General features: G+C 48.2%; 1 protein-coding gene across 3 annotated transcripts; it reads left to right on the top strand.

Moving 5' to 3' along the window:
• Znf746 (zinc finger protein 746) lies at window positions 1-23,624 on the top strand. Of its 3 annotated transcripts, none has more exons than XM_036181771.1 (7): window positions 1-308; window positions 2,903-3,202; window positions 3,331-3,412; window positions 4,263-4,376; window positions 18,721-18,912; window positions 19,450-19,575; window positions 20,561-23,624. In XM_036181771.1, exons 1-7 carry the CDS (start codon window positions 285-287, stop codon window positions 21,676-21,678), a joined length of 1,956 nt encoding a protein of 651 aa, XP_036037664.1. In that variant the 5' UTR covers window positions 1-284; the 3' UTR covers window positions 21,679-23,624. The 3 variants fall into 3 exon arrangements, with proteins under 3 accessions (XP_036037664.1, XP_036037663.1, XP_036037665.1); XM_036181770.1 differs by having other exon boundaries at window positions 20,558-23,624; XM_036181772.1 differs by lacking the exon at window positions 4,263-4,376 and having other exon boundaries at window positions 20,558-23,624.
• Window positions 23,625-23,645: the final 21 nt, after the last annotated feature.

Genomic DNA, 23,645 nt, shown 5'->3' with positions numbered 1-23,645 from the left:
CCGCTCGAGCTGCAGGTGGAGCTGTGCCGCCGCGCTGCCTCCAGGAAGCCTCACGGGCCTTCGTCGGCCTGGCCGCGGCGCCGGCTCCCAGGATGCAGTGTGGAGTGGCCGGGCGCTGACGGTGGCGGTGCGGCTGCGGGCGGAGCGGCGGGAGGCCGGCCTGTGAAGAGCGCGGCGGGGAAGGCAGCGGCGCTGCGGGCGGAGAGGACCCGGCGGCCGGGCCTGCGTGGGGCCGCGCGCCGCGGCGTCGACTTCCTCCGCGCCGGGCAGGACAGCGCAGGGCCATGGCCGAGGCGGCCGCGGCTCCGGTAAGGGCGGCCCGCGCGCTTGGCCCGCGCGGCCTCGGGCCCCGGAAGGCCGGGGCCCAGCACACAGTGCCGCAGGCCCCAGGAGGGTTTCCGGGCCACATCAGGCCTGCGGGTCCTGAGGCTGCGGCGAGCGGCCGCGAGGTCCGCCGGGCCTACCGGACCGGGTGGAGCCGGGCGCCGGGAACGGCCGTCCGCGCCCCGGAGGCCGACCCGCGCCAAGTTCCCGGTCTGCGCGTCCCCGGGCCGGGCTCCTTCCTCAGCGCCGGGCCGGTGCTTCCCACCCCAAGCTCCCCCCAGCGGCCTGGTGGCACCTGGGAGGTGTCCGACGTCGATTCCGCATACACTGAGCACCCACTATGTGCCCAGCCCTCCCCGGGCAGCACCCGAGGGCTGCTCCCATTTGTCCAGCCAGGCTGGCGCTGTGCTCAGCCCGGTTTAGGCATGATTTTTGTCCGCACTGCAAACCTGTGGGGTAGTTACTATTATAGTTATTATTTTGTACAAAAGAAAAGCTGGAGGCCCAGCGAAGTTAACTTGCCGAGAATCTCGGAGAGAAAGTGTGGGAAGACAGTGCTCACAGTTCAATGGCTGTGATAAGGAAAGCAGACAGGTACACGAGTAACCATATGGTCGAACGGAAAGAGGTTGTAGCAACCTGGTGGAAACGAAGTTCGAATGCAGGTGCTTTGCAGACCCTGTTCCTCCTGCCTGGCCAGGTATTCTGTGCTTTTGTGAGCTGAGTTAACTAGGGTTTCATAGGGCTTGGGCAGAGAGAGGCAAGGCACAGAGACAGGACAGTACAGGACCGGTCCACAAGCCTGGAGAGATGGTTTTGGTTATGAGGCTGCAGAGCTGGAAGGGGCTGGAAGGCCTGGACTTGGTCATGTGGGTGGGAACAGTGGAGGGATTTGGCATCCTCTTAGACCAGTGGCCCTTCTCAAACTCAGAGTTTGAGCTTCCCTGCCTGTTTTGCAGTTGGTTATATCACCTTCCCTTTGAGTCAGCAAGGTGCTAGGCTGAGCCCAAAGACAACCCCACACAGTTCAAAGGCCCATGGACCCCATAAAAATGGTTAAAACAAACAAACCAAAAACGCCCCACAGTTCAGATGTTAAACAACAATAACATCACCGGGGTAGATATTGTACCCTTTTGTGTGACACAGAGGTTGCAGCAGAGGGAGGATGGCAAGTACAAGGGTACATCTGAAATAGACTCTTGGAGTCTGGGGTCATCCCAGACAGGGCTGGCCCTACGGGGGAAGAAGAGGCCAGAAGTACCCTCCCACAATAGTTTCCCCGCCCCCTGCCCATCAGAACCCATCTTCTGCTGTGTCTAACCACATTCTGCTTCCCAGCGACTCAAATGAGTCCACACTAGTTCCTAGAAATCACTTTTATCTTTGTTCAAGAGTATTCTTCTAGAATGTAAGGAACATCTGTCTTCAGGCACTGGCCAGAAATGGCACCCATGCGGGGATGGGGATCCTGTGGGTTGCACCTCCGATGTGCATGGAAGAGCTCTTCCCACTTCACACCCAAAGTGGGCTCTCCATCTCCAGTGGACAGTCTCTAAAGCCTCTGTGCCATTCCCAATGACAGGGACATATCAGTCTTGTGACTGTTGTTGCACATGTAAAGTATGACCGTCTACCTTCCTCACCAGATTAGAGTGTGTCACTGATCTTAGGATAGCTCATGTCTGAGACTGATTTGTACCTTCCAGAGAGTTCAAGTGGTATAAAAAGTCCAACTCAAAATGCCAAGCTTGGTAACAACACTTGTCACTCCAGGACTTGGGGTGGTGAAGGCAAGGAGGATCAAGGGTTCAAGGCCATCATTCTGTTCTACCTAGCACATACTAGGTCAGCCTGGGCTAAGTGAGACTTCATCACAAAAACAAACAAAATATTCATCTCTTTGGTTAAAATTAGCAGTAATGGTAATTTTAGCTCGTGGGGGAGGGGCAATTAGGAAAGGACCAAATCAGATTGTCCTGGAGGAAAGGGAATTGGCCATTGAGCTTATCTGTCTGTAAGAGGGAACAAGAGATGCTTTTTTAAAAAGCACTTGAACAACCCCCTTGTTGGTGCCTCTCAGTTGAAGCAGCTGGAGTTTTAGCTGGGTCATCATCACAGTCCTCTGCGATTGTGACAGGAGGCAGGCTGCCCTAGCAAACCTGCAGCTTCTCGTTTCTCCACTAAAACACCCAGCAATGCTAAGCCACTGTTTACTTTGCAAAATCGCAGTGTGTTTACCATGTGGTTAGCACTGTGCTGTGAAAAGACAGTGTCCATCAGAAGAGATGTTCAGTGTAGTGACATACAGGAGATGCTGAAGAGGGTGTGGAAAGTGCCAAGGTAGGAATCTGCACAGTGTGCTGTGGGATCCTGAGTGAGGCACCTGCCAGCCTCAGGCCAGATCTCTATACCCAAAGAGGCTGTCACTAACGCAAGGTCTGGTGCATGATATAGGATGTCTCTACTTTCCAAATACATGGGTCCCACTCCCAGCTTGACTCCTCCCATGCCTAGAGGTAAAGGTTCACAGTGTAACAGTGCAAAGAGTGAGGCTGATTTCTCCTCTTTCTCGAAGATTTCTCCATGGACAATGGCAGCTACAATTCAGGCCATGGAGAGGAAGATTGAATCACAGGCCGCTCGACTGCTGTCTCTAGAAGGTCGAACTGGGATGGCAGAGAAGAAGCTGGCTGACTGTGAGAAGACAGCTGTGGAGTTCAGCAACCAGCTGGATGGCAAGTGGGCCGTGCTGGGGACCCTGCTGCAGGAGTATGGGCTGCTGCAGCGGCGGCTGGAGAATGTGGAGAATCTGCTGCGCAACAGGAACTTCTGGATTCTGCGGCTTCCCCCTGGCAGCAAGGGCGAGGTCCCCAAGGTAGCTTTTGGGGCCTCTGGGGTGGGGAGCCCAAGGGTCCATGCCTGCAGGCGTGTGGGTGAGCAAGTGTTAACACTGGTTTTGGGTTCCTGTGACCTTTGATGACGTGGATGTGTTTTCCTGAGCAGGAGTGGGCCAAGCTGGAGGACTGGCAGAAGGAGCTTTACAAGCACGTGATGAGGGGCAACTACGAGACGCTGGTCTCCCTGGGTAAGGCCTGACACAAGCCTCTGTAAGGCGGGATTTTAGAGTTCCCAGACCTCTCTGTGATAGAGTTGTTTTCATGTCAGTGATGTGGAGATGCCTAGGTTCTGTGAGCAAGGAGACTCTCCCTCCCCACTTCCCATCCCCCTCCTCATGTTGTGGGTTGAAGAGTCAGATATTCCCTTCTGCTTGGGGGAGCAGACCAAGGCAAGCAGTACCCTCTGTCCTCACCAGGCCTAGAGTGTGGACATCTGTTTCTGCTGAGACTGGAACACAGGTGTGCCACAGCTCTCCAGTGTTTTTAATCAGCTCTACTTTAGCGGAGGAATTGTTCTTTTACCATCGATTGGGTAGCTTTTATATGACAAATCAGAGGGTCTGGAGAATAAGGTAGACCCTGCCTCTCAAAACAGATGTTCTTTCTGTGCCCCCAAGCCCTGCTGCCTCAGTCCCTGGGGCTGCTGTCCTGAAAGGGCCAGACCCCTCTTCTTGGCCTTACTTTCTAGTCTGGAGTGTTTGGTGGGGTTGTGAATGAGTACACTCACAGTATGGTCTGCTTTGCAAACATGCTGCTGCTTAATGTGGCCCTGTGTCCCAGCACCACCAGCTCTCTAGACAGATGACTGTTGGGGTGCCGTCTTTCACATGCACTGTTGAATATGCAGCAGCACCTCCCCCCTCCCTAGATTCTACTCAAGATTGTCCCTAGACTTTGCAGCAGAATGCCTACCATTGCGAATTGCTGTTTTGTTGTACCAGTCAAGACATTTAGTTTCTAGGCTGTTAGTGATTTTACAGCTGCCTGTTCCCAGCTCTGATGAGAACATGGCAAAATTAACCCCCTGTCTTTCCTCAGACTATGCCATCTCCAAACCCGAGGTTCTCTCCCAGATTGAACAAGGCAAGGAGCCATGTACTTGGCGTCGCACTGGCCCCAAGGTCCCGGAGGTTCCTGTGGACCCAAGTCCAGGTGAAGGGTTGGGAAAAGGTCAGGGCCACATCAAAAGTGTCATCAATGTAGAAAAATAAAGATCTAGGGGTGGTGTTGGTCTTCCTTCCAGAAAGACACAGAGAATGTTTCAAATCTAAATCTTCATGGTTGAGTCATAGCTGACTTACTCAGCTGTGTTGTAGAAACTAGTGATTTCCACCCTGGACATAGATAGCAAAGTCAGAAGCGGGGCACAGAATCAGGGGATGAGAGAAGAGGGGGTGGGGAGCTCTAGCTGTTGAGAGCAGTGGGTACAGAAAGCCACCCATTGGCAAGCTGTATGGTCCAGTGTGACTAGAGTCAGGTGTTGGCTTCAGGTGAATTGGGTCCTGAACAGTGTTTCACATTTCCCTGGAGCCAGTCAGCACCTCTTCAAGTTTAGGAAGGATGGGGATGCTGGGTTCCTGCATGGAAGACCTTGCTGGGTCATTTGGCAAGAGACATTGCCTCTGCTCAGCCTCTGCCTCCTCCCTTGTCTGTCCTTGTCTGTCCTGCCACCTTGGGTTTGTGTCCTTGATACTGAGTCACTCAGATCTTCCTATAGTTAACTCCCATGTAATTGTGTTTTACATGTTTACTTCATGGGAATTCAGCTTCATCTCATTAGACAAGGGCAGAAGCAGGTCTCAAGCTGAGCACATGGCCAGTTTTCACTGATGTACTGACCGTGTACTTCAGCAGATGTATCTTGAGAGGCTTATTGGTACCAGGACAGTGTCAGCTGGAAGTTGGGAAGGTGCCTACTGAGAGTTCTCTGCCTGGAAGAAGTGTGGACACATATGACCTTGACTTCCAAAGCCAAGAGTGAGAGGTTCCTGGTATCAGATTTTATTTCTTTATGTTTATAACGTGGTACTTTCCCTGTGAGAACCAGTGGGGTCCAAGAAACAGCCAGTTGCTGGTCCTCACTCTCCACTGTCCATTGAACTTAGCAGGAATCACATGTTGTCTTTCTTCCCTCCTCAGTCCTGGCATCTGGGGTTCCTGCCCTCCTCTCACTTCTGATTGAGTTGGTCCATGCCCTTACCGGGCCTCATCTCTTCTCTTCATCCCTAACATCCCCATGGTGGTCTTCAGGACCCACCATGCCTAGCAAGTACTCCTGGGTCCAGTGTGTTCCCATCTGTCTTGCGCAGGCTGAGCCCTGGCTCTTTCCGAGTGTGGCTGCCCTGCAGCTCTTTCGTCCTCTTTCCCATGTCCCAGGAGGCAGATGTCCTTGCTCCTCATCACTGACCCTTGCTAGCCTCTCTCTCCTCTGGAAACCCTGTCTGGAGAGCTCAGTTCTCCTTTAGAGCCCTGGGCACCTTGTCATTCTTCACCCTCACTACTCTTACAGACGGCTATGTCCATGTGGTGGCCTTACCTCCATACCCTTCTGCACTCCATGGTTTCCTCATTCCTTCCACTGTCCCCATCCCTAGCATGTATTCCACAGCCACTTCCTGCTGCTACTTCTCCCAGTCTTAGAACCTCCAGGCCAAAGGTGCTCAGTCTGTAGGAACAGCAAGGCTCCCCACTCTGCTCCTCTCCTCTGCCTGTGGCCATCACTCGCTGCCTCTTCACACTCTCCCTTTCCTGTACTCACTCTTGTCTACTTGGCAGATCGTAACCCCAGAGAAATCCCCTGCTGGCTCTGCTCCTGCATGCGGCCGCTGCCACGGCAGACCCATAACCTACAGCTGGTCTCACTGCTTTCCTGGCCAGCAGTAGTCACCAGCATCATCTCAGCTGCCTCACGAGCTCAGAGGCTGGCAAATTATGACTCACAAACCAAACCTAGCCCTGTTTATAAAGAGCTCACAAACCAAGAATTTCAGTTTAGTTTAGTATTAAAAAATCATTTTTAATTATAAAAAATCTACTCTTGGGGGAGGGGCTGAAGAAATGGATCAGTAGTTAAGAGCACATGTTGCTCTTGTAGAAGACCCAGGTTCTTTTTCCCAGCACCCACAGGGTGTTTCTCAACCATCCGTAACTCCAGTTCTAAGAGATCTGACACCTTCTGACAATAGGTACACATGTGATGCATATACGTACATATAGCTGAACATTCACACACATAAGATAAAATAAATCTAAGATGAGTATGTGTGAGAGTTTTTTTTTTTTTTTTTAATTTATTTATTGCATATACAGTGTTCTGTCTGCATGTATGCCTTTATACCCAGAGGAGGGCACCGAGATTTCATTACAGATGGTTGTGAGCCACCATGTGGTTGCTGGGAATTGAACTCAGGTCCTTTGGAAGAACAGCCAGTGCTCTTAACCTCTGAGCCATCTCTCCAGCCCTAATGTGTGACTTTTTTTTTTAAGAAAAAGAAAAAAAAAACATTCTCATGGCTTTCCAACTCCTTGTGCCCTGCCTGTTCTGTGCCTGCTGCTCTGCTTACCTGGACACTCTCTAGTCCTAGGACATCCTTCTGCCTGGGCCAAGACTCTGCCCTATGCCAGCAGACATTCCCTCCCTTGGCCCCACTCCCCACTCCCCTCCAAGACTGCCCCATGTCTCTGGCCTCCATTCAAGCTCCAGAGGGAGCATGTACGACTCCAAGCCATCCCTTCTGTCTGGGTGCCTCTTCCACTAAGCCTGACTTTCTCAGTCTCCAGTCACCTGACAGTGCCAAAAGGTCTGCCTTCCTCATTGTGTCTAGAGAGTTTGCCACCATAGCTCACTGTCTTACCAGCTTCTGTTTTTACTGACTACCATACACTGGGTCATTCTAGATTCCCCACAGTCCTAGCCTGGAGGCTGGAGAGTCAAGGTCAAGAAACCATACTTGGTGAGACCCTTCTTGCTGAAGGCAACAAAGGATGTCCCATTGTGAGACAGCAAATCTTCCTTCCCCTTGTTACAGAGCCACTCAGGCTATTATGGGGGACCCCACACCCATGACCTTATCTAATCCTGATTGCCTCCAAAGGCTCTGCCTCTAATACCATTAACAAAGATCAAGGGATTAAGTTTCCAACACAGGGATTCCAGGGACACACCCAACCACAGTACTGCTTCCTGAAGTAGTGTCTTTGGATACACAGGATACCTCCATCTCCTGTGGTTCCTGCCCCACCCACCCACCTCTGCTGTCCTTCTTTGGCTGTTTCCTGTGGCCTTGAAGCCTTTCTGAAATGGTGCCCCCCATTCTCAGTCCTTCCCCATGGCAGCTAAGGTCTCAGCACCTATGTCTAGGTGTGTGCCCCTAGCCTGGACTTCGGCCTGAATTTTCCACACCCCAGCGCCTGGGCTGTGTCTCCATTTGGATGCCTAGTAGATAGCCATGACAAGTACATCCCAGGCAAGCTGGGAACCTCCCTTTGAAACCCATTCTTCCCTCATTCTGCCTGGCTTCTCTATGTGTCCAGCTGTAAACCAAAAACCCAAGTTCTCTGGCCCTCTAGTCACAGCACACACCTCCTTTCTCTCTTCCTAGCCCTCCCACTCAGTTATCTAGACTCCTTCCAAGCCTCAGTCTCTTGCTGAGATGACTGCCACCATTGGTCTTGCCCTTAGCCCCTACAGTCTGGTTGGACCCAGCAGAGATCCCCTTAAAATGCATGTCCTAACTTTCCATCCGATCTCCACAGCTCAACCATCCTCCCATTTTCCTGTCTTTCTGCTCTCATCCCACCGTCCTTTAAGCTATTTGCTCAACATTCAGGGCTGCTGGTCCCAAATCCTTGGCTGGCTGTAGAGTTTTCCTGCCTGGCCCACATTCAGGACAAATCCCTCTCACCTGCCAGGCCCATAGACGCTCAGAACCAACCAAGAAAGCACACAGAAACTTATATTGCTTACAAACTGTATGGCCGTGGCAGGCTTCTTGTTATCTACTTCTTCTATCTTAAATTAACCCATTTCTGTTAGTCTATACTTTGCCACATGGCTTGTGGCTTACTGGTGTCTTTACATGTTGCTTCTCATGGCAGCGGCTGGCGGTGTCTCTCCCCAGCCTTCCACTTCCCAGAATTCTCTTCTCTCTTGTCCCGCCTATCCTTCCTGCCTGGCCACTGGCCAATCAGCATTTTATTTACACAGAGCGATATCCACAGCACTTCAGAGTCACTACAGGCAGGCCTTGGGTAGGGTTCCTCAGTTACCCTATCTGACATTGTAGCTCCCCTCCCACAGCTCTAGTCTCTTTCTGTTCCAGGTAGTTCGTATTTACCCATTGTATGCATGTCCTCCCCTCCCATTTACAAATCCCAAATGATAAAAAATGGGTTTTGTTCATGTAGTCATACTCAGAATATTTCATAACAGAGCAGGAATTCAGGAAGTGGTTTTGAGTGTATGCTCAGCCCCATCCTCTAAGATGCGTCTGTGTTTGGTATTTGGACCGTGTCTCTGATACTGTCAGCTGCCTTTGTCTCTGTTGGGACGATTTGTTGTTGTTTTCTTACTCTGCTACTTTTGGGGCCTGCCGCCCAGCTCCAAATAAACCCCACAGAAACTTATTCTCTTATAAATGCCTGGCCTTGGCTTGGCTTATTTCTAGCCAGCTTTTCTTAATTAAATCATCCCATCTCCCTTTTGCCTCTGGGCTTTTCCCTTCTCTTACTTCTGTGATCTTACTTCCATTCCTGCTCCGTGGATGGCTGGATGGCTGGGTGGCTGACCTCTTCTTTCTTGCTCCTTGATCTCTCTCGCTTTCCAATCCCTCTTTTTCTCCTTCTATTTATTCTCTCTGCCTGCCAGCCTCTCCTATCCTTTCTCCTGCCTTGCTATTGGTCATTCAGCTCTTTATTAAACCAATCAGGTGTTTTAGACAAGCAAAATAGCACAACTTCACAGAGTTAAACAAATGCAACATCAAAGAATGCAACATGTCTTTGCAGCACTAAAGTAAATGTTCCACAGCAAATGTAACACATCTTAAAATAATATTCCACAAGTCCCATTCTTCATGCAGTAACTACTTGCCCTTCATTGCCCTTGTGTTTTGGAAAGCCAGCATAAATGTTCCTGTGTTTTTCACTCTGTAGTTCACATTTGTCTGCACTACCTCATTAGGGTGCTGCTGCTGTGGAAGGTAGTCCTGCTCTTGTAGTGAAAGCTTTCCAGCCATAGCCTCAGTACGGGGCTAGAGGTGGGCCTATTGCACCTGGCCCACTGGGCTTTTTAGCAGGTGCTTGATATTTGAAAAACAACTGTGTGGCTGGTGTGACAGGTGCCTGTAATCGCAGCATTTGGAAAGCAGAAGACTCTTGAGACCAGCTAGGAATACAGTAATGAAACCTCTCAAACAAGATAAAACAAAATCCAGATGTAGTAATGTATGCCAGTGTTTTGGAGGCTGGGGCAGATGGATTGCTATGAGTTCAAGGCCACCTGGATGACATAGCAAGTTTCAGGCCACCCAGGGATACATAGTAAGCCCCTATCAAAATAAAACAACAGAAAAGAAACTGTTGCAGTGTATTTTCCAGTACTCTCAAATTTTCACTGTCACAAGCAGCATGGTAGCGGCATCCTTGAGCGCATCTTTGTATCAGCGTGTTTCTCTGGAGCAGACCTAAGGTGCCACCTGCATCAGTCTTAGTCACCCCTCTGCCGTACCATTGCTCTCCCCAGGATCACCAGAAGCCTCTCCCATCAGCATTATGAAATGTGTTTCTGACATCTTTTCCCACTTTTCATAATTAACATTTGCTGTCAGGCAGGGGTGAAATTGTATCTCAGTTTAATTTTCTGTTTCTCTGACGGACTATCATACAGAGGAAAAGAGTCTGCTCACCTCAGGGCAGACAGGAAGCAGAGCAAAGATACTGTTGTAATTTTTTTTCTTTAAAAGATGTATTTATTTTTACTTTATATAAATATATACATATATATGTGTGTGTGCGTGTATATATATGTACACACACACACATATATATATGTCTTTTCTGCATTTATGTAGGTGACCGTGTGTGCAGTAGTAGCTACAGAGGCCAGAAGAGGGCATCATATCCCCCTAGAACTAGAATTATAGATGGTTGTGAGCCATGATGTGGATGCTGGGAATTGAACCTAGGTCCTCTCCAAGAACAGCAGACGCTCTTAACAGCTGAGCCATCTCTGCAGCCCCTTTAAATATTTTTAAATTACACCTTAAATTTAGGTGTGTGTGTGTGTGTGTGTGTGTGTGTGTGTGTGTGTGTGTTTACACACTTGCACGTGCCATGGCACATGGGGAGGGCAGAGGACAGCTTATAGGATAGGTTCTCTTACATCATGTGAATCCTGGTGATCTTCAGCTTAACGGCCAGCACCATTTTTAAATACATTTTTTAAGGTTTTGCTTTTTAAATTTGCCTTTAATCCATCTAGAATTAATATTTATATAGGCTGCAAAAGAGAGTTTAAAATTATGCCACTGGGCACAGTGGCACACACCTCTAACCAACTGGGAGTAGAGGCAGGAAAATCAGAAAACTTGAGACTTGACTACAGAGAGTGTTGGAGGGATGGCTACAGGCCCTGTACCCAAAGCTCTGGCCTCCAAGCCTGATGACCTTAGTTCAATCCCTAGGACCCATGTGGTAAGAGAGAACCAAATCCTGAAAGTTTCCATCTGACCTCTATACACGTGCTGTCATATGGGCACTGGAACTCAGACACACATACACATAATAATAAATGTTTGAAGAACTAATTGGAGACCAACTTAAAATACATGAGACCCTGACTCAAAACGTGCATTAGTAAATACCCCCGTCTTGGCTGGTTTGTAACGTCACCTGCAGCTTGAACTAGTTCTGCATATACACGGCTCCTTGTTGTGTCTGTCTCTTCAATGCTGCACTGTTCAGCTCCTCAAAGCCTTGTGGAGCAGACCTGCCCTGCCTGCTCTTTGAACTGTTCTGCTGTTCTTGGATCTTTGTGCTTCCGTATACATTTTGGAGTCTTTAAGTTCTTAAGAAAAATCCTCTGTGCGCATGGATGAATTTCACTCACTTGCCTTATAATTTAACGTCTAGAGAATTGCCATCATTGCAACTCTGAGCTGTTCTGTCCACAGGAAGACTCATTTATGGACAGTTTCTTGGGTCTCGTTCTGGTAGTTGTCTCTCTAACAAATAGGATTTTCTTTTAGACTTAACTTTGAGTTTCTACAGTTGTAACAGGGACACATGTGGTAAGCTTTGACTTTATTGGATTAAAAATGCTGCTCTTATCAGGTATGGCAAGTCATCTGCTCAGACATGCTTTGGTTTTTTTAATCCTTCACAAAAAAAAGTCATGAGTAGATCCTTTGGCAGTGCTAGGGATAAAACCCAGGGCCCTGTACAACATTGTTTTTCTGCTCTAACAATTTGGCTAAGATGTTGTAGAATGGACACCCTTGCTGATGTTTCTAGAGTTTGCACCTGCATTGTGATTTTATCAGGTTGTTTGTTTTGTTTCCAGCACTACAGATCAAACTCAGGGCCTTGTTCATGACAGGCTAGCATTCTATCACTGAGCTATACCCCAGCCTCCTTTTAGATTTTTTTTTTTTTTTTCACTTTGAGATGGCATCTCCCGGTGTTGCCCAGGCTTGCCTGGCACTTGAAATCCTGCCTTGCCTGCTGAGCACTGGGACTATTACCTGAGAGGAGATTTCTTGGCTTCTTGTCTTAAAGGGAAGAATTCATCAGAGGGGTGCAGTTTAAGCAATGATTTACTTAGCAAAGTGAAGCAAAGCCGTAGTGCACTTCATAGAGCGGGAAACGAGCCAACCCAAGGATGGGTAGTAAAAAAGATCTTGCACTTGTTATTTTTATAAGAAGTGTTATGAATATTTATGAGGTGAGTAGCATGTTTGTGTGGTAAGGTAACCTTTCCCCTCCCAAATCACGGGACACTAGAGCACACTTCTAGTGTCCTTCTTCCATGATCTTTTTAGAAGCCCACTAAAGAGATCAAAACCACAGTGTCAATGGTATTCTGAAGCCTGTGTTCTTGAGGATACAGACCTTGTTAGTTCGCATGTATGGCATCTGGGAACCTGCTCCCTTGCCTTAGTTTTAATATAGCGGGAATAACCTAACTGCAGTGTGAGGATGTTCAGCCACAAAGTGACGGTTGAGCACAGACACAGATACCCAGATAACGGCCTCCATTTCCATGGTTACCTCACATCGAAGCCCTGCCTGCCGTCTCAGGATTACAGCTGTGTGTCATCATACCTGGCATCTTCTAAAGGACCAGGCTTGATGGCGCACACCTTTAATCCCAGAACTTGGGGGGCAGAGGCAGGCAGATCTCTGAGTTCAAGGCCAGCCTGGTCTACAGAGTGAGTTACAGGACAGTCAGGACTACACAGAGAAACCCTGTCTCCAATATATATTAGACTATCCTACCAAATCAGTGATTTATTATATTATTTTAAATAAAATATAGTTTTAAGGCATAGCTGTGCACACCTATAATTATGACATCCAGGAGACAGGAGGCAAGAGTATCAGAAATTTGAGGCTCCATCGTGAGGTCCTGTCTCAAAAAACAAAGGCTGAGGATGTATCAGTGATAGAGCTCTTACCTAACATGCAAGGTCCTGGGTTGTACCTTCGGCACCATGCACACATGTACACACATTCCCTTTTACTTGTACCTAGCCAAAGTTTTGGATGGTTTAGGGCAGTTGTGTAGGAATCCAGTATAGAGCCTTGTGTGCACGTGGTCACCAAGCACTCTCTCCTGTCTCCTAGCCAGATTTTTATTGTGGACAAGTGTTATTATTAAACATAGAGGGTTGCTTTTTTTTTCAGTAGTATGGTTTTTCTGCATCACACATATTAGTAAGAAAAATACCTAGGAACAGGATTGATGAAGTGTGTAAAGTCACCACTTGTATACCAAACACCTAGCATGAGAATTGAGCACCACCAGAACCTTCCAGAGTCCATGTCCCTTCCAAATCCCAGCCTTTCCCTTTTTTATAAACAAACAGAAACCAGGAACTGAGCAGATCATTCTCTGCCTTTCTTGATATTGTTATGTTCTGTGTGTATTACCATTTGGTTTGGCCTGACTTCAAACTTGTTATGAATGGTGCCATGTACAGACGTTCTTCTTGGGCTGCTTTTCTCGTTTGAGATCTGTGCTTGAGCCCTGTGTTGACATAAAACCATTAGTTTGTTCATTTCCATGATTTTTCACTTTGTAGTTTTTATGATTAACACATTGCATTTACTTCTTTTACTGCTGGGGAGTATTTACATTTTGTCTAAGTTTGGGATTATTTAGGGTTAGTTGTGGGTTTTGGTTTGGTTTGGTTGTTTTGCTATAAGGACATGCTGTTGTGAAAATTCTTAAGCATTTGTAAAGGTTTCTTGAGTATCAACCTGTGGATGACCCAGTAATGTCCAAGTGTTCCTGAAGTGGGGTTACCAGCAGGACCTGGGGCTCCTCTCCTGCCTCATTTAGAAGGTTGTTTTCATATCTGACCATCATGTGGAGGTGGAATGATTTTGAATGGAGCACTCACTGTGTGCTGTGTTGCTGGGCCATTCTTCTATTTGTCTTTTTAGTTGTTTTTCTTATTCATGTGTAAGAGTTCGTACATGTAGGAATATGAATCTTTATATGTGTACTGATACTTTCTCAAGTTGGGTTTGTTGACTGTCTTGTGTGCTGGCGCTAGAACTCAGGACCCTATATTATAGGAAGTGCTCTTCTCCTGAGCGGTGTGCTCCACAATGTATTGTAAAGCCCAGATGCTTCTCACGCCACTGTACTTAGATTTGGTAGTCTTTCCCAGTCTGTGTGAGCCTTTTTGTGTCTCAACAATTAAGAACTGTTTCCCAGTTTCCAGATCATAAATGCTTGTATTTCCTACTGAAAGTTTCAAGCTTTGCTTTGCATATTCAAACCCTTAAGCCAGCAGGATTAGGTTCTCTGCTGAGCAGCTGAAGAGACAGTGGTACTTTCTTCCTAGCCCTTTGTTCCTCCCTTGCTGCTGGGAGACTCACTGGCTAATCAAGTACTGTGGAACTACAAATGAGGTTTTGATGCAAAGGATTGACACTTTTCTCTCTAATGGTCATATTGTTATTCTTGGTGGTCTGTAGTCCTTTATACGATCTCAGTAAGAAAGAGTTCATGATTATCTCTTTATTTAGTTTTAGTTTTTCAAGACAGGTTTCTCTGTGTATCTCTCCCTGGCTGTCCTGGAATTCACAAAGATCGGCCTGCCTCTGCCTCCCAAATGCTTAGTTGAAGGCGTGCCCCACCACCGCCAGCAGATTTCATAATCTTAGGCCCGAAGGTCTTCCTCGTGTACTTTGTTTTTGTTTTGTTGTTGTATTGCTGTGCTCAATGGCGTCCTGTTTAACTGGCAGTGTCTGTTCATGCTGATTTATGGGGACTGGGACAAGAACACCCTCCCATCCAGCAGGAGCTCTGTGAGGTGCTGTTCAGCCCTCTGCCTCAGATGCGTGAGGTGACCCAGCGCACTGCAGAGAGGAGCTGGACCTAGCACAGCCCCGGCCACTGGCCACCTCCTGAGACAGCTGTCCTCAGCTTCCTGCTGGGACAGGCTCCAGCCCCGCCTAACTTCTGACACTAGGGTCACTGTTAACAGTTTTGTCCACAGATGAAAGCGAAAGTCTGAATTATCATCATCATCAAAACAGCTTAGCCTTACTGCTTTCCTCCTTGTTTGGTGGGTTCAGATCCATGTCAGAAGAAAAACAGCAATTGATTGGCTCCTCAGAACACAGTAGTGGAGTAAAAAACAGTTGTGAAGCCGGGTGTGGTGGTGCACACCTTTAATCCCTGCAAGCAGATTTTTCTGAGTTCAAGGCCAGCCTGGTCTACAGAGTGAGTTCCAGAAAGGGTAGGTATACACAGAGAAACCCTGTCTCGGAAAAAAAAAAAAGAAAAAGAAAAGAAAGGAAGGAAGGAAGGAAGGAAGGAAGGAAGGAAGGAAGGAAGGAAGGAAGGAAGGAAGAAAAAGCAGTTACCTCTCATTTCTAGAAATCTTGCTGAAATTCTTATTAGTACTAGTAACTTTTCTAATAATTGTCTAATTCTCAAATTTTCTGAGAAATTAATCACATCATTAATTAACAAAAATGTATTGGTTTTTGTTTTCAAATCTGTAATGGCTTCAGTAGAAAACAGGCACCCTAGTGATGTAGACATAATAATGGGTACCCTAGTGATATACACCTGATAATGGGAACTCTAGTGATTCATGATTTGAAAGGGACTGCTTTGAACTTTCCACATAGAGAATACCACTAAACAAGTCCTACAGTTCTGGATGGCTAAGGGCTTCAGCATCCAACAGGAGAGGCTACAGTTTTGGAGGGTAGATTTGTTGTTGGCTTTGGCATCTATTGAGATGATACCGGTTTCTGTTTGCCAGTTTCTGTTTGCTGTCTGTTCATTTAGTGTACTAATACAGTAAGTTATATTATTTCCTAAAGTTGAGCCAACCTTGCCGTCCTGGAATAAACTTTACTGTGTCATGATGGTTTGTGTACATTGTAGATTTATTATGCTGATTGTTCGTCACTTAGATAGTAATTTTCCTTTTGTGGACTGCCTCCTCCTACTTTTAGTATTAAAGATATAAGCCATTATGTGCTCTCCAGTGTTACATGCTCAAAGAGTTTGCTTCATGTCGCAATGATCTTCTCTGGGTGTTCAGAAGACATCATTGAAGCCACATGAGTCTCAAACTTTCTGTGTTGGAGGCTTTAAACAACAGATTTAGTGTATTTTAGTTACAAGATTCTTTAGGTTTTCTGATCCTTTTTTGGTCGGTGTAATTTTTCGTGGGGATTTGTTCATTTAGAATGCCATTCGCAGCATACTGCTTACCATTTGAACTTCAGCTGCATCTAAGCTCACTCTTGTGTGTTCGTTTTTTCATTCTCAGGCCAGTTATGGCTGCTCACTCCTTTTCTCCTAGTAGTTTTACTAGAGATGAACTGGCTTACTCTTCTTTTCAGTAAACTAATCCTGTGTTCTCCACATTGCTTTTCCATATTCTGATTTACTAGTTCCCCTTCCACATTCTCTCTCAAACTGGGAATTAAACCTGGGGCTTCACACATGCAGGGCAAGTCCGCACTGCCTCTGCACTATGTCCCAGCTGGTTTTGTTTGTTTGATTGATTTTGTTTATTCCCCACATTATTTCGAGGCAGGGGCCCAGAATGTTGCCCAGGTGACCTTAAATAATGTGCTTATGATGCCCTCACTGCCTGCCACGAAGCTGGAATCAGAGGCCTGAGCACAGCTGTAGCTTCCTTCTGCTCTTTTTTTTTTAAAGATTTATTTATTCATTATGTGTACAGAAGAGGGCACCAGATCTCATTACGGATGGTTGTGAGCCACCATGTGGGTGCTGGGAATTGAACTCAGTGCTCTGAACCTCTGAGCCATCTCTCCAGCCCCCTTCTCCTCTTTTTAAAAGCTTTTGTTTTGAGGCTACCCTGGTCTATAGAGTGAGTTCCAGGACTACACAGAGAGACCTTGCCTCAATCAATCAGTCAATAAAGAAAGGCTTTGTTGTCGGTATTGCTTGTGAGACTTTGCATTACTGACTAGCCCATTAATTTTCATCCTGTCTTTCCTACTGTAAACATGCAAAACTATAAAATTTCTTGTATGTTCCACTGTAGCTCCAGCCCACACAGTTTGATATTTTCATCAACATTAGCATCCAGATACCCTCTTCCAATTTGCATTTCAGTTTTCTCTTAAACCCTTGAATTATTTACAAAGATACATATACCATATACATACCTACATGGAATTACTGATTCCTATTTTGCTTTCTGGTAACTTCTTTTTTTTTATTGTTTGTGTCTGCATGCGTGTCTGGGCACTACTTGTATGCCTGGTGCCCTCAGAAACCAGGAAAGGATGTTGGATCCACTTCTTCACCTTCTCTAATTTTGCTCCTGGAACCCTTGTGGAGGTGTGGGTAAAGCATACCGCCCATCCTGTGGGGTGTGGCTGGTCCAGCAGGCTTTGGTCACCTTTTGTTGGGATCCTCTTCTGCCATGTTCCCTGGGGGTCAGTGTCTCTCCTGTCCTTTACATTTCCCCAGTCTTCTTTTGAGTTTATTCATGGAGTTTTACCCTCTCTTCAGACTACTGTTACTTTTAATTAGATTGAAAGTTACACTTCGCTGGGCAGGGGTGGCTCATACCTCTAATCCCAGCACCTGGAAGGCAAGAGGCAGGTGATCTCTGTTTGAGGCCAGCCTGGTCTACAGAGTGAGTTCCAGGACAGCCAGGGCTACAGAGAAACCCTGTCTTGGAAAACAAAAGTTCTTTTTGGTAAGCTTTAGGGACTTTTTTTCCCTTCCTTTCATAGGGTGACTTTTTAATGAGTTTGATGGTAATGGACTCTTGGTTGCATGTAATGGAATTTGTCTGAAAATGTCTTTGTTCCATCTCTGTAGTCAGAATTCTAGTTTGATTGTTATTTTCTCTTACTTGTGAAGATAATGCCCCTCTTTTCTTCTGACTCGGCTGTTGTTGGGGAGAAGTCAGTAAGTTAGCATTATTCTGCTGGGGTGTGTATATATATATACTCCCTCAACCCAGGCAACACTCACCAGTCTACCACCAGCCCCGGCCTCTGCTCACCTTACTTATTGTCACCTATGCTTAGAACCTTTGTGTTTTCCCCATGTTTTAGATTCCCGTAAGGGGGACTTTCTCTGGTTCCCTGCATGTCCAGCCAGTGTATGCCAGACACAGCTCTGAAGGCCACTGTTAACATCTCAGAGATGGTGGCAGGCACTTTGCTATTAATTTGTCAAGAACTCTCCCAGCCATTTACTGTCCATTCTAATCTCCACACATACCCCTTTGTTGTTTGTTTGTTTATATGTCTTTGGAAGTCAGGGCCTCATGTATGCCAGGCTGGCTTCAAACTCACTATATAGCTAAGTGATCTTAAACTTCTGATCCATCTGCCTCTACCTCTCAAGTCCTGGGATTACCTGGATGCACCTCCATCCATTTGATGCAGTGCTGGGGATTGGACTGATAGCTCCTTGAGCTAGGCGGGCACTCCACCAACTGAATTACATCCCCAGCTCCTCACTCCATCCCCTAATCAAATTGCTTTCCTTGACCTCTGGACTCTCTCTTTTAAGCTCATGTGTGGTAAGATAGGGTTGAGATTCCTGTATTATATACAAGTGAGAGCAAGACTCCAGGGCAGCTAGGATTTACCCTTGGATCAGCTCTAGCTGATCTGGATGTTCTTCCTTCTCCCCAACCCAGGCACCCACTGCCATGGCTTTCTTGTACTGTTAGACCCTAAGGATCTCCTTAATTGTCTATACATTCCAGCTCAGGCCTGAAGTCCTCACGTGCTCTCCTTTTCCTAGGCTCTGGAGCCCCAGTTCCTGCCCCCGACCTCCTGATGCAGATCAAGCAGGAGGGGGAGCTGCAGCTGCAGGAGCAGCAGGCTCTGGGTGTGGAAGCCTGGGCAGCTGGACAGCCGGATATTGGGGAGGAGCCCTGGGGCCTCAGCCAGTTGGACTCTGGGGCAGGAGACATCTCTACAGATGCTACCTCTGGTAAGTATTGAGACAGAAGCAGACTCTGGGATGAGTTTTAGGGACTGGGGGTAGAGAGGTTGGGAAGGTGCCTGGGGGTTACAAAGATGGCCGGCTCAGTAGTTAAGAGCATGACTGCTCTTCCAAGGACACAGGCGGCTCACAACTGATGCCCTCTTCTGGCAACTGAGAGTACAAGGCATGCATGTGGTACACAGACATACATGCAAGCAAAACCCCCATGTGTATAAAATAAAAATAAATCTTTTTAAAAAGAAGAAAAGAAATCTGGCCTGACAAGAAGTTTTTCAAACCTACCTTGAAGCATAGGCTCCCCTCTTGTTGGAGAAAGGTGAGTGAGTTGATAACATCTGACTTTCCAGTGCTTCAGAGAAAGGAGTAGTACACCAACTTCAGAGAGGCCAAGGCACATGGTCATTCAGAACAGGGCTTTCAGGGCTTCAGCGCCCTGCCTTCCTCTCTCTGTTCTGTGTTCACTATTCTCCCAGGTCCTTGTCCTTCCCCTTCCCCTCAGGCTGTGATTTCTCTTCCTTACAGGTGTCCACTCCAACTTTTCAACCACCATCCCGCCCTCTTCCTGGCAAGCAGATCTCCCTCCCCACCACCCCTCTTCAGCATGCTCAGACGGGACATTGAAGCTCAACACGGCAGCATCCACAGAAGGTACCGGAGTGGCGGGGAGGAGACTGAATGTCTGGCCTGGGAGCCCTGTTCTTCCTGGTGCATTGTCCCATCCTTCCCGCCGCCATGCTCTGAGTCCAGTCTTACAGCTCTCTGTGCATTCTGCTCTCTTCTCCTTCAAAACTGATTTGAACAGCCTTCCTTGAGGATGCCCATGTTTTTATACAGTTCCTTTCACGTGGAGTTAGCCCATCTATTCACATAAGCTGGTTTCTTGGAGGATAGGCCTTCCCCTCCCCCCAGCCAACCTGTGGCTCCCATGGCACAGATGCAAACAGACTATGCTAAAACCCCTTCCGAGATACCAACACTGCCAAAGACAGAGGAAGCCAGAGCTGGAAAGAACAGCTCTCACGTTCCTCTCATACTCACTGTCTTGTTGGAGGCCGGTTACCTGTCCCAGTAAGAATTTCTGTCTTCTTTACGCTCTACCCAATACACTAAAACCAACATCCCTGATAACAAGCCTGGGCCTAACTTCAGTATATTCATATAAAGTCGAACCGTTCTAGTCATCCAGTAACCTTCTGGTCATCAGGTAACTGCAGTTACTGTGTACCAGATGGCATGCTGAGGTACCTTTAGATGTGTTGTCCAGGCTAATCTTGTAGCCCTGTGAAGTGGAGCTGTGGTTAAGAAATGTTCCTGACAGAGTCCCAGATGCCTCAGAGGCCAAACTTGTGCCTCAGCCTTATTTTTAGTACATGGCCATCACACTCAGAATCCTTCTTAGAATAAACTCATGGTTTATGTCAACAGCCAAAGAAAGAGAAAACAGAATCTGGGGACAAAATTTGGGAGTTGCTTTTACTGTGGGGAAAGCACCAGGCCAGATGAAGCTTTTGGCTAGCCTCACAACCAGGACGGGACGGACGCTCCTTTGAGCTGTGGTGGTGCTCCATGGGGCTGACCTTTTGTGTCCTTTAAAAACGTCCAGAATGATCTCTGCTTTTCTGTCTTCCAGCAGACGTAAAAATTGTTATCAAAACAGAAGTCCAGGAAGAGGAAGTGGTGGCCACACCTGTGCATCCCACCGACCTGGAGGCCCATGGGACTTTGTTTGCACCAGGCCAAGCCGCAAGATTCTTTCCCAGCCCTGTCCAGGAAGGAGCCTGGGAAAGCCAAGGCAGTTCCTTCCCCAGCCAGGACCCAGTGCTGGGGCTGCGGGAGCCCACTCGGCCAGAGAGGGACATTGGTGAGCTGAGTCCTGCAGTAGCACAGGAGGAGGCTCCTGCCGGGGACTGGCTCTTCGGTGGCGTCCGGTGGGGCTGGAATTTCCGGTGTAAACCTCCTGTGGGCCTGAACCCAAGGACGGTGCCCGAGGGGCTCCCTTTCTCCTCTCCTGACAATGGAGATGCCATCTTGGACCCCAGCCAGGCCCCAAGACCCTTCAACGATCCCTGCAAATACCCGGGTCGGACAAAAGGCTTTGGTCATAAGCCAGGGCAGAAGAAGCACCCAGCCGCGCCCCCTGGCGGCCGGCCCTTCTCCTGTGCCACATGCGGAAAGAGCTTCCAGCTGCAGGTGAGCCTGAGCGCGCACCAGCGCAGCTGTGGACTGCCCGACGGCGCGGGCACAGGGGCAGCTTCCACCACTACTGGAGGTGGGGGCGGCAACAGCGGTGGTGGCGGAGGTGGCGGCGGAGGTGGGGGTAGTGCACGGGACAGCAGCGCCCTGCGATGCGGGGAGTGTGGCCGCTGTTTCACACGCCCCGCACACCTCATCCGCCACCGCATGCTACACACTGGCGAGAGGCCCTTCCCCTGCACCGAGTGTGAGAAGCGCTTCACAGAGCGCTCCAAGCTCATCGACCATTACCGAACGCACACGGGCGTGCGGCCCTTCACCTGCACAGTGTGTGGCAAGAGCTTCATCCGCAAGGACCACCTCCGCAAGCACCAGCGCAACCACCCAGCAATGGCCAAGGCGCCCACGCACGGGCAGCCGCTCCCACCACTGCCGGCTCCTCCTGACCCCTTCAAGAGCCCGGCAGCCAAAGGACCCATGGCTTCCACAGACCTTGTGACTGACTGGACTTGTGGCCTAAGTGTCCTGGGACCCACTGATGGTGGTGGGGATCTGTGACGTCCTCCAACCCTCCTGTGGCCCCGCAGGCCACAAGTGTACAAAGTCCCATGTGCAGACAGCAAGGTGGCCTGAAAGTTCAGAAACAAAAAGGGAGACTTGGCAGAGAACCAATTTTCCACGTTGCTGAACTGGTCACTGGAAAGAAACTTCTCAGTGCAACCTCCACCTTAAAAGAGCGTAGGATTCCGACTGTGAGACTGGACACCTTAGTAGAACTTAAGTAATTCAATTACACACCCTTTTTGTTTGTTTTTTCTCTTTAATTCTTGAGGAAAAAGATGGAAAACAGTAGCAACACCAGTTGAAGTTCTGAGGTGTACTGTGGCTTTCAAGGTTGTGTGTCCACCTTGTCTTACCAGGGTTGGAAAGGTGGCCAGTGGGAAGAGCAGGCCAGGGCCCTCCCGGCCTTGGACCACACAGTCCTATGGCAAGTGAGTTCCCATTCTGTTCAGGCAGCTAGTCTGGCCTGTAGGCCCTGGGTGATGAGGGCACTAGGGGCCTAGACAGACAGCTTCCACGCAGGGGCTCCACTGGGAGCAGCCCTTCCCTTCTGAAAAGACCCCTAAAGCCAGGCCTGACTTTCCCTGTCCACGGTGGTGCTGTCCACTGTAGTAGTGGGCCTGGCTAGTAAGAGCCATGGAGCTGTGGTAGTGTTAGGTCTGGAGGGTGGTGGCCCTCGAGCATGAGGTCACAGAAAGCCAGGGCCACCCATCCCGGGGCTATGTCCATTATCCATGGATGCTTCGTGTTGGCTGCGCATTGTGTAGTACATTCATTTTCAAAATGGTTCCATTACCATGACTGGGAAGCAGCAGACAGTGGTTCTTCTAGAGAGAAGTAAAGGGCTCAAAGAGGACACAGCCTCTCACTGTGTGTTCCAGGAACTGGGAAGAGCTTCAGCTGAGCCCCAGCTCTCTGGTGGAACATCGGTTTAGGGGAGGAAAGGTTTTGAGGTCTTGCCCTCTTAAGAGATTTGTCCCAAACACATGGATCAGATGATGAAGACACAGAGAGTGTCTGCCGCAGCAGCTCAGGCTGGACCCAGCTCCCCCCCACCCCCCATGTGTGCTTCCACGTCACTAGGCATGCAGGAAGCAGGAGGGATGCCAGGGAACTGGGTAAGTGGCTTTCGCAGGCTTGCCTGGGATGTCTTCACGGTGGAATCAGAGCTAAGTCCAAGTTTCTGTCACAAAAGTGCTGTCCCTACCACACATAGCCATTCCCATTTTGTTAAAGCAGCCGCTGGTCCTCTTCCCCAAATGGGTAACAACTCCCTGAAGAGAGCAGAGACCATGGTGCCCAATCAGCTCCCTTCTGCGTACTTTTATTAGAAATAGACTAGTTAATAAGATTGTTTCTATGTACTGTATATTTTGTACCTGTTTACACTTCTAATATTGATATAACTGATATTTTGAAAAACAAATGAACAGAAAACATCCTGTTAAAATAAAACCTAACCAGCACCAACGCTGTTGGATGGATTCCATTCTTAGAAGCAGCAGGGAAAATGACCAAATGCCTAAACACCTCCTCCAGGAGGTCATTCATCAACCCCCATAGCTAATGCTGGGCCAACTTGGGAACTATGAGTGGGTGATTTCAGGGAAGTTTGGCTCATTGGAGATAAACTGGATTTTGGGGGGAGAATCAAAACCTACCAAATCTGTTTTGTAAACAAAGTTTATATAGTTTAGTTTACTTTGAGATTCAGGAAGATAGGACACTCTTGGAGAAAACTATGGATTATCCGGAAAATGGATGCAAGCTGTTGAGTCCTCCCATCCTGGCCTGGGGAGGCGGCAATGCCTCTGGCTGCATCCTGGTCTTGCTGCTTCCGGGAGTGTTTTCCGATACTGCCACCCGAGATCACCCAACAATCAGTGTTGATATTTTTACCTCACACTTTTGGCATTTTTTATCTTAGTCATATTTTTTTAAGGAAAAGAAAAAGTATTTTTTGG

This window comes from Onychomys torridus, chromosome 3, assembly GCF_903995425.1.
Source record: "Onychomys torridus chromosome 3, mOncTor1.1, whole genome shotgun sequence".
Classification (NCBI taxonomy): Eukaryota; Metazoa; Chordata; class Mammalia; order Rodentia; family Cricetidae; genus Onychomys; species Onychomys torridus.
Note: the sequence above shows the minus strand (reverse complement) of the source record. Positions and strands in the feature narration are given on the sequence as shown.

Excerpts from the sequence above, each read along its gene's own strand:
- Znf746 (XM_036181770.1), top strand. The coding sequence starts at position 285 with ATGGCCGAGGCGGCCGCGGCTCCG. Across the intron at positions 3,203-3,330 it reads GCAAGGGCGAGGTCCCCAAG|GAGTGGGCCAAGCTGGAGGA; the intron begins GTAGCTTTTGGG and ends TTTCCTGAGCAG. Across the intron at positions 4,377-18,720 it reads TCCTGTGGACCCAAGTCCAG|GCTCTGGAGCCCCAGTTCCT; the intron begins GTGAAGGGTTGG and ends TCCTTTTCCTAG.